Source organism: Musca domestica, unplaced genomic scaffold, assembly GCF_030504385.1.
Source record: "Musca domestica strain aabys unplaced genomic scaffold, Musca_domestica.polishedcontigs.V.1.1 13, whole genome shotgun sequence".
NCBI classification, from domain to species: domain Eukaryota; kingdom Metazoa; phylum Arthropoda; class Insecta; order Diptera; family Muscidae; genus Musca; species Musca domestica.
The window spans coordinates 6,470,039-6,481,205 of NW_026712172.1; the positions used below are offsets into that span (position 1 = coordinate 6,470,039).

The 11,167-nt window shown below is 37.1% G+C and overlaps 1 protein-coding gene across 1 annotated transcript in view; it reads right to left on the bottom strand.

The window, feature by feature from the left end:
- LOC101901696 (nose resistant to fluoxetine protein 6) overlaps positions 1 to 10,053 on the bottom strand; it is a 54,898-nt gene extending 44,845 nt beyond the window's left edge. The window contains exon 1 of the mRNA XM_005184047.4: positions 8,604 to 10,053. Within this exon, the coding sequence (XP_005184104.2) occupies positions 8,604 to 9,015 (412 nt within the window). The 5' untranslated portion in view covers positions 9,016 to 10,053. The remainder of the gene's footprint in view (positions 1 to 8,603) is intronic.
- Between the last annotated feature and the right edge of the window lie 1,114 nt (positions 10,054 to 11,167).

The window sequence follows — 11,167 nt, forward strand, 5'->3', positions numbered from 1 at the left end:
GCTGTGGGCCAACCTAATATTTATGCACCAACATTAACAAAATATATATTTAAGCACCTTGGCCTTTTACATTTCATTGAGACTTCAATTCGGCGTGCAAAGTTTATTTATCTTTAATAACACTGCGTAGGAGATTCAGACTTTGGATGGAGCTTACAATTTACATGTTAAATATCAACCTTAAAAATATAAGAATTCTCAAAACTATTATTACTCTTTATTATAATTTTCTGAAGAAAAAAAAAAAACGGCACATGAGATGACTAGTTATGTCCAAATATTTTATTGGTATTTTTGCAACCTTGACCTTGAATAATGAAGTGACGTAAAACAGCCAGCCAAACAAAGAATTGGTAAAATTTTGGATAAAAGACTTAGGCATGATTCATTGGTTTTTGTTATTATGTAAAATCAATAAAAATATGCAAAAATATTTTGGATCTTAAACAACATGATCAGAAATTAGAATAACAATGAAATTAAAAAAGAAGAAGAACGTAAAAATATTCAAAACAAATATGAATTGGGTCAAATTTATTTTTCTTTTTTAAATAATATCTCCCGAAAATTATCACTTAGTATGTTTGAATATTTAGTGTTTATACATATTGAAAAAAAATAGAACGATGAAAGGAAGTCCGATTAAAGTATGATCCAGATTTCGCCGCAAAGAGAAGGAACACCATTTGGAAGTAAATAATGCGGAATATCAAGAAGTCAAAAAATGAGATTAAAACACATTTTCCTGCATGCGTGCGAAATTGTTACAAACATTTTAAGTTATACAGGGTGAGATAAAAAAAAAAAACTAAAACAAAGTCAAACGCCATAATTTTCACATTTTTTTTAATTCTATTGAATGAAAGCAAAAATTTCAAAAATAGCATCAAATTTTAAAATAAGTTTAGATTTGTTAGAATTGGTTACTTTTGGCACGAATTATGGCCTTCAAACGGCCAATGAAACCGTCACACGCTGCTCGAATATTGCTCTGCGGTATTTTGGCCCATTCCCGGCGAAGCGCTTGCTTGAGGTGATCGACACTTTGGTATTTTTTAGTGTCAACCTTGCTTTCCAAAATACTCCAGACACAATAATCCAACGGATTGATATCCGGAGATGTTTGTGGCCATTGTGCGCTGGAAATGAAGCGAGGAACCTCATTTTGTAACCATTCTTGGGTGGCGCGTGCTGAGAGCGATGGAATGTCCTAGGTCTGCAGCCAAAATGTATGCGTGCGCAAGGCATTAATACACACTCCAGATTATTTTCGCGATGATATTCGGCATTTATTCTCATGCCAGGGTCAATTAATAGGAGCGGAGAGCGACTATCGGCTGTTATGGCGGCCCACAGCATCACCATGACCGGCGCTTGAGTTCTGGTGGCCAACCGAAGGTGCACATTTTCAGCTGACCTCTTCGGCAAGTAAACACGATAATTTTGTTTGTTTACAAACTACTGGACAACGAATGTTTTCGCATCGGAGAAAACCAAATTCGGCAGTTCACCACTTTCGGGCAAGCGAAGCAAGTCTTTAGCTCTGAATGGAATATTGCGATATGTTCAGCTCACGACCTATTTTTCGGCCACTGCCAAGGGGGTTTCTATCAAGTCGCTTCTTTACTTTTCGAACCATATCTGCTGATGTTGCTGTTTTCTTCCGTCCATGTCCTAAATTTGACGGAGACATTTCAATCTTTTATACCAAATAACATTGCTAGAGAGTGCATGATATCACTTCGAGAAGGATTATATTAAAAAACATATATCGGAGCCGAGTTCGACAAATGGAAACGTGCGTCCGAAATTCACTCCCTTTGGGCTGATATTAGCCATTATTTGCACAATAAACCTGAAATCGGATTAAGGATATATATGGGAGTTATATCCAAATCTTAACCAGTCTCGATAAAAGTTGGCAAAATCATTTCGGAGCTCTATAAGATATCTGGTACCAAATATCATTGTTGTCGAATGCATATTACGATTGTGAGAGACTTAAACACCAAATCAGATGAAATATATATATGGGAGCTATAGCTATATCTGAACCGATTTCCCCCAAAATTGATGCACTTGCTTCTAGACTGAATTCGACCGGATGTGCCAAAATTGTCATTTGGACTGATATTGGCTATTTGGTGCACAGTTAATCCGAAATCGGTTGAAGATATATATGGGAGCTATATCCAAATCTGAACGGATCTTGACAAAATTTGATTATTTCGAGCTGTATCTGATATCTGGTACCAAAGATCATTGTTGTGGAGTGCACATTACGATTGTGACGAACTTAAAACCCCTAAATCGGACGAAACATATGTATGGGAGCTATAGTTATACCTGAACCGATTTTCTCTAAATTTAGTGTACTTGCTTCTAGACTGAATTTGGTGGGTCATTTGGACTTTTATTGGACATTTAGTGCACAATTAACACGAAATCGGTTGAAGATATATGGAAGCTTTATCTAAATCTAATCCGTTTATCATCAATTTTAATAGGGTTCGTCCTTGGGCCAAACTAATATTGTTTGGAATATTTCATCCCACTCGGATAATAAATGCTACGTACATTTTGTTCACAAGAATACGTAGACGAACGGACGGACGGACTGACATGCTCAGAAAGGGATTCTATAAAGATCCTCCAAAGTAAATATGGGTCTATCTCTCTTCCTTTTCCATGTTACAAACAAATGCACAAAAACATAATATCCTTACCACTATGTGGTGTAGGGTATAAAAATTGGGTTTCTTCAGAATGAATATTTGAAGGAATTGCGCTGCTATTTCTTCACCGTATCTTTACCGATTATTCGGCTTAATTTTGTTACTTATTCCCAAGAATAAGTTATGATTTAGTGCATCAGAATTGTTACGAATCTGCAATTAATTCAGATTTCATTTAAAACAACAAATACGTGAATCTCCTCTTGGAGAGTCCTTGTTTTAATAAAAAACGACGTATTTAAAATTTCCCATCTCGGTGAGCTATTAAATGTATCAAATGTATTAAAAATTATTGAATCAATATTCTGCATTGCCAACGAAGAGCGATATGCAGAACTACAACAGCCACATCCAGTTTCCATATCCATTATTGACCAGTTTAACCTTAATAATCGGTTTTCAATATCGACAACAAGAAATTGAAGTCTTCAGAGACATTGCCATTGACGACCATTGCCAGCCACGACTGGAATCGATTGGCCAGACGCAGCATGCAGAAGTTACACACATTTGGATCTTTTTTAGGAAAATATTTCTTTTATTTTTATAAAAACAAAAGAAAACAAAAACAACATCAAACTGGAATTTTCGTTTGCTGGAACAGAGGAGTGTTTTTGGTTATTATGGATTAAATATAAGTTTGTTGTCGTCTAAAGTGGTTGACACACTTTTGGTTCGGCGTGTGACGTATTCAATGATGGTGGTGGTGGTTTATTGGACCAGTTAGTTGCCAGTAGATAGATAGGTTGTCCGGTCATATTCATTCATGGCTAATTAAAACTGCTGCATCGCTGCTGACTATCAGCGATGAAATGAAATAACCAGCTTCGGTTACATTGCCAGGTTGTTGTGGGCAATGCGACGACGCCAGCGAGAGTGTAAAACACAAAAACCACTTTTCGTTTTCGTTTGACTGGTTGCAGAAATCCAAGCAACAGGTAGTGGTGAGTGGTCACGACGATGTTGATGATGATGAGGAGGTAATGATGATGTATTACTTCCAACACCAGTTACATAGCTTAGTCTGAATGAAAATAGAAATAGACTTGCGTAACAGAGGGGGGTGGATTAGATAATGCAGCAAGAATTCAAATCAAATTGCCTTTCTTCTTCTTTTGGTCAAATAATGCAATTTGTATGCAGCGAAAATCAGTGACGGCTGGAAATAATGGATTCTATTAGAATTGTTGGATGCAGTTGTTCTGCTGTCTATTACAACCGTGTTTAAGTATGGCCATCACGCGCCATTGAGGGAATTCAAAAGTATCAGTATGCCAGGGGGCAATAAATATCAGATATTGTTTTGGCTTTCGTCAATTTCTGGGATTTGGTCAATGAGGTTGGTAAACCAACACGGGGACCTTGAGGTAATTAAAATACAATTAAAATCTTGAACCCATTCCGTAATACGGCAACCAACACTAAGACATAACTATCGCTTAATTTTCAGCACACTGGATAGATGGCAATCGCATTAGTGTCAATTTTTTATGCATTTTGTTTTTTTTTTCTAATTTTTTGGTTTCTGCCAACCCCCCCTAGGAGAGGGGTATGTAGTAAGTTGTCCAGCAGAAATCTGGGTTAATTCGCTTCAAATAAAATTGAAAGTGTTAATTATTTTAAGGCCTTTACGTTGTCGGGATTTGTGTTTCTCTTTGCATGGCTTTTGGCAATATTTGTTGTTTGGTTTATTGACCAGCGAGTCAGTCAGTCAGTCAGCCAGTCAGCCAGCCAGCCCACCAGTTATTCATGATGATGGTCTTTTTATTTTGTTGAGGAAACCTGTGTTAAGTGGGTTAAATTTGTTCACCAAACTCCCCGAACATGATGCAGCTTTTTTTAAAACTAGGTCAATGGGTGACATTCTTGATCACATGACCGACTGCTGAGATAGATGTAAATCAATTTGTTAGTCTTTTGCAATATTTGTAATATTATTTGGCACCTTTGGACTGGCAAGGGTGAGAGAGCAACGGCTAATAAGTAGCTGAGAAAAGTTAAGGGAGTATAATTTTATGTATTGCTAAGAACTAGTAACTCTTGGGGTATTCGAACTCCCTTCATAAAGGATGGTCTAATGGAGTTCGAGTATGGGTTATGAGTGATAATTTACCAATCACAATAAAATTAACATATATTTTCCGTTGTCTAATTTATTGTGAATGGTCAAGTTTCACCCAGATGAAAATGTGTATGTAAACGTACTTTAAACACCATTGCAAAATGCATATTATGTCTGTCTGAAACTGTTGCAAAAGAGAACGAATTCGAGAGCGAAACTTTGACGGTTCTTTTGGCAAATGCTTACAGGATAAATTCTTTTTGGAATCACATTCTACATTTCTTCTCTGTTGGGCATCCGAGTGATTTGTTCGGCAGTTTGAAAATAATTTTATTTTAATATTCGCAATTCAAATTGTCTTGTTTTTTATACCCTACAATACTATGTGTTGGGGGTATTATAAGTTTGAATGGGCCAAGTAAGACTTCGAAATATTGGTTACCCACATAGGAAAGTATATATAGATCTTCCTATCTTGCCGAGCTCAGTCGATCTAGCTATGTATGTCCGCCCGTCTGTCCATGTTAATTTGTAATAATGCTACAGGTCGCAACTATGGCCCGATCTTCACGAAATTGAAAAGGGAGGTGGGGCAAGGGTCAGAATTGTTTTTGGAAATTATCACAAAATATTTAGACGTTGAATATTTAGACGTTGAAAAAGATCAAAAACAGAAAATTGTTTGCTGTTGCGGAATTTTGCATGGAATTAGAGTTTAGGGCTGGGCAGAATCCTAATAATTGGACGCTGATCGGACAATATTTATAGCGTAAAATAAACAATAACTTTTATGTCCACCTCATCGCGATTGATCAAGATCCTATGTCATAAAATTAAGTTGCTTTAAATTTTTATACCATCTGTCAAATGATACGGCCAAAAGTGCCTCATCGAAATAATGGTTTTAGATCTTAGGTCTCTTTGGACCAAATCCGTTTCAGAGCATTTGGAGTAGATGTACTCACCTGACTCGTGTGCACGATAACTCACGAAGAGAGTATTTGATTTGGTCCAAACTTGGTACATCGTAATATTTTTATTAAAACTTAGATTGAGTTCAGAAAAGGGTAATATCGTTCCACTCCTCCACAAAACATCAACATTTTCATAGAAAAACAAAACTACCTAATTGAACCAAAAGATCATCCAATTTTGTTCAACTTTGGTAACCTAGTTGCTAGGTCAGGTGCGAAAATAGAAAATATCGGCCCACTTCATCAAGTACCTTCACCACTAAGGGTCAAATTTTTGAATAATTATAACTCTTATAAATTATATAACTCTTAAAAGATCTGTCATGAAGATGTAATATATCGGCACACACCTTCTGGTACCACCCCCACAAAGATGACAATTTTTTTAATAACAAAACGTTTATCAAAGTGTGAGCATCCGATTTTCTTTAAATTTCATGTTTCCAAATATTTCTACTGATCTGCTGTGAAAATGGGATGTATCGGACCACTTCTGCTGGTACCTCCCCCACAGAGGGGTCAAAATTTTGAATAATTATATCACTCAATAAATGCGAAATAGGCATCTAATTCTCTTCAAAAATTCAAACATTCCAATATTTTTATTAGCACACTATCGGGTATGAGGATGACCCACACGGGGTCACAATTTTCAATACTTATATCTCTTATAATTTGCGAAACAAGTCAACGATTCTTTTCAAACTTTGTATGTCTTTATATTTTTCTCAACTAGAGATCTGATGTGATCTGTCGGCCAACTTCTCCAAGTACCTTCCCCACAAAAGTCTAAATTTTGATTATTACCATAAAATTGCAAATAAATGTTTGATTTTACTTAAATTTGTGCATACCATTATTTTCTATCAGTATTGGATGAAGTGAAATACTTCGGATCACTATATCTGGTACCCCACGCATATTTCAACATTCTGCAAAAATTATCATCATATAGTTTAAATGTGGCACGTTGTATTTTTTTTATCAGACTTAGGTCAGATACGACATTTACACTTCTTCGGAACCTCCACCACAAAGGGTCAACAGTTTGAACAATCATAATACAAGGCTGTAGGTATACAGTTATCGCCAAAACCGACTAACGGGTTTTGAGCAGAATGTCTGACAAAAAATATAGCACACAGTTACGTTTATCATTGACGACCTTTGCCAATTGAAACTGATGTATCTTAAAAGCAATGATATAATATTCATTAACTTTTGGTACTACATTTTCAAAACACGTTATACATCATTATTTCTATCCCGAAACTCATTGAGCCGTTTTTAGTACCACTGGTACATTTTAGGAAAATTTTCTATGTACACCACAAAGAGAAAGAGTGAGACATTTTTTAAAATTTTAAACGCGATGGCGGCGCACCGTTTTGTCACTTTTAGTAATTACACATCAACATGACCTTGATATGCCTTCAATCTAACTCAATGGAACCTGTCAAAATCTTACACTTTTTCATAGAATAATAATTAAGCCCCTGGATTCAATTCGGTAGTGATGTACTGTTCTGCCTTATGACAGGTGGTTAAAAAAATTTTAAGAAGTCTTTTTTGCACGTCCCCCCATGAATAAATTATCGTTTTTTATACCCTACACCACAAGGTGGTCAGGGTATTATGTCTTTGTGCATTTGTTTGTAACAGGCAGAAGGAAACGAGATAGACCCATAGTTCCTTTTGATGATCTGCATAGAATCACATTCTGAGTCGATTTATGCATGTCCTTCCGTCCGTCTGTCCATGCATTTTTGTAAACAAAGTACAGTTCGCATTTATTGCCCTATCCAGATGAAATTTTGCACAAATCATTTGTTTGGCCCAAGCACGAACCCTATTGAAATTGGAGATAATAGGTCAAAATTTAGATATAGCACCCATGTATATCTTCGTCCGATTTGCCTTTTATTGTGCACCAAACGTGATCAGATTGGACCTGAAAATAAGTATGCTAAATTTGATCGAAATCGGTTCAGATATAGCGATAGCTCCCATATATATTGTTCATCCGATTTGTTATTTTTGTCCTCCGCAGCCGTAATATGCACTCTGTTACAACAATCTTTGAGGAAATATATCAAATACAGCTCAGAAATACCTTTTCTAAATTTTATCGAGATCGGTTCAGATTTGGATATAGCTCCCATATATAACTTCGTCCGATTTTCCTTTGATTGTGCACCAAAAGTCTAATATTTGCCCAAATGAAATTTGGCACTTACAACCGAATTGAGTCTAGAAGCTAGTATGTCAAATTTGGTAAAGATCGGTTCAGATATAGCTATAGCTCCCATATATACTGTTCATCCGATTTGTCACATTTGTTACCCACAGCCGTAATATGCACTCCATAACAACGATATTCAGGGAAATATATCAAATACAACTCAGAAATATCTTTGCCAAATTTTATCGAGGTCGGTTCCGATTTGGATATAGCTCCCATATATATTTTTATCCGATTTCATATTAATTGTACACCAAATGGGCAATACAATTCCGAATTTAAAAGATACAAATGCTTCGGCATATTTAGTCCTTTGAACTTTTTTGAATTATAATTATAATCATAGCGTATATGATTGAATTCTCCCATAAAAACTTTTAATTGTTATGCGCAGCTCTACTAAATTAGCAAAGTGGTGTAGGGTATCATAAAGTCGGCCCCGTCTGACTTTAAGACTTCCTTTACTGTTTTAATAACTATTTAAAAACAACAAAATTGAAACGAAAAACTCCCAAAGTTTTTTTTTTTATTTTCCACTCTAACTCTATTTTCATTGCCATTTTTTTCGTTTTTGATTCATTTTTACTCACTTTTGATGGCCCATATTTTGGCTTCCTGTAATCCCCTCAGATATTTATAAATATCCTGGGAACAATTCGCTGAGATATCGCTTCGTACATTAATCCACTGAGAAGCAAGATAGCTCAGATCGAATATATTTAACATATCCTTGAGGCGTACGCTGAGATTTAACTCGAGTTCCGTATTCAAGGATGTATCTGCAGGCGGCGATGCATTCGCTGAGTAATTGGCCGGGTGTAGACGAAGATTTAGTGGCTGCAGGTCACGATTACTGGCATTCAATTGTTGGCTGATGTTGTGGCTCATTGTCTCAACACTGCCATCACCGTTGCTGATGGCTGCCTCCAGACAAGACACACGGCCTAGAAGCAGGAGCAGTGGTAAGATAAAGGCCCAAGGGCCCAACTTGATTTCGTGCATTTTTATGCAAGTGAGCTTTTCTCTGGATATTGTTGCTGTTGTTCTCTCGAGCTTTTGTCACTATTTATTGGTTTCTCTGGGTGTGTGTGAATAGGTATTTTTTTTTGAATTTCGGAGGTGTAGGGACCGTTTATTTTCTTTATTGTTAAGCAAATGAACCAAATTTCATAAAACACAGTATGCACCTATGCATGAAACGTATGTAAACTGAAGATCACAGTGACACAACAATAAAAACAATAAAAGACACTCGGGTCGGGCAGACCGATTGGTAACTTTCACTTTGTCGAGGAATCGATATTGCCACAAATCATTGGTTTTATTACGACACTGGACCCTTTTGTGCCCTTTGTACTTCTTGTTGTATTTTTCGTGTATTCGATTACTCAACTGCACTTATGTAATTTATATATTTACTTTTTTTTTTAAAAAAACATTGCCTAGAATCACTTTCGTTTTTTTTTTCTTCTTTTCGATTTTTGGGCTTCTTTCGGATTTCAAGTACACTTGCGGACTGCGTATTTTAACATTGAGCACTGTGCGCGTTTCCCTTGTACGGAACTCCAACGGACGGAACGGGCGCGCGTTCAAAACTAACTGACAACCGATCTGTGTGATCGCACGATTATGAATTGCGTCTGCGCGTCTTCAATGCTTATAAAAATATGCTAAATATTTCAACACGCACAAAGCGAGCAGTGAAGCTCTTGTTTGTAACAGCAGCCAGCCAGCATGCGCTGCTCTCTGCGCGCAGAGTTCAAAATGATCTGGCCACAAGAGATAAACGGAGGAGGATCGAACGACACGATGTGAGCATTAAAAGCGTTTTTTTCTTTGATAGACCTTCATTTGGCGGTGTCGTTGTTGTTCCTTTATTTCGTTTAGTTTGGGCACCGAGTTTAAATCGTTTTAAGCTTCTCGAATGTTAAACAACAACTGTTTGGTGGCAAACTGATTTTGGTTGTGCACTGAGGCGGCTTGGTGCTTCTTGGCCAAGAGGCGGGTGCGTCTAAATGGCTCGACAAACGAAAGTGAACTGAAAAGCGGTTTTCTTTTTTGTTGGCGAAAAGTTCAAGCTTAGTTGTGGCGTCGTAGTCGGCGTTGTCGTCGAAGGCAGACAGTTAACTTAAATATCATCGTTACTGCTCTGCTGCCGCATTGCAGCCGTCACAGTTGCGGCTGTGGCGTTATTTTTGGTATCTCAGCCATCAGCGGTTTACGTATAGACCTGAACGGCCATTATGTGGTAACATTTATTGGTCTTACAATACCGTTGTTAATGAATGACGGACGTTTCGTTATTTCTGTCTGGTCTGATCCATCTCGAGATGTGCCCAGCCAGGCAGCCAGCCAGCTAGCCACCACTCTGGCGATATGATGCAAACGGCGATATGATGTTTGTCCCAAAAACAATTAATGGTGCCGGTTACATCTCTCGCTCTCTCAAGCTCCGTCCATTGAACATTGTGTCCGTTAGTCTACCTGTTTATGTCCCCCCCCCCCCACCCCTTCCAGTCCCATGTAAAATATTATATATTCCATGGTAGTCGAGCATGAAGCAAAGGGAATTTCATTTCTTGATACCAATCCATCTCATGAGGCATGGCTGTGAGTATCTGCACATGTGAAAGACACAGACGACATGAATGGAAATCTGATGTAAAACAAAATCCATGACATTTGCCATAAGTCATTGGTGTTTTGGTTCTTCCGTGTACACACATACATATGTAAAGAAGTGAGTGTTCGTCATGTGGAAAAAACAGTAGTTTTTGTACTAAAGCAGAAATATTTGGTTAAAACTGGTTTTGTTGTGAATTTCGAAGGGCTATAACAGGATATACTCAAAAAATACACAAGGGCTATAACAGGATATACTCAAAAAATACATTATTATTGTTTGTATATTATTGAATACGGCCGAAATGTGTCTTTGGACGGTAACTATTTCAGGACGTCTGGAATCGATCAAACCATCTTCGCCTGCCTCTTTAACAAAATATCTGATCTGATCCGATCTTTGCGTAATATGTATCGTGAACTTATATCAATCATATCGAAGGTGTATTATGCTCCCTCTGGTAAGCTATCTGTGAAAATCGACAATATTTTGAATTTTCTAGAAACGGACAACATTTTATAAAAAAATCGA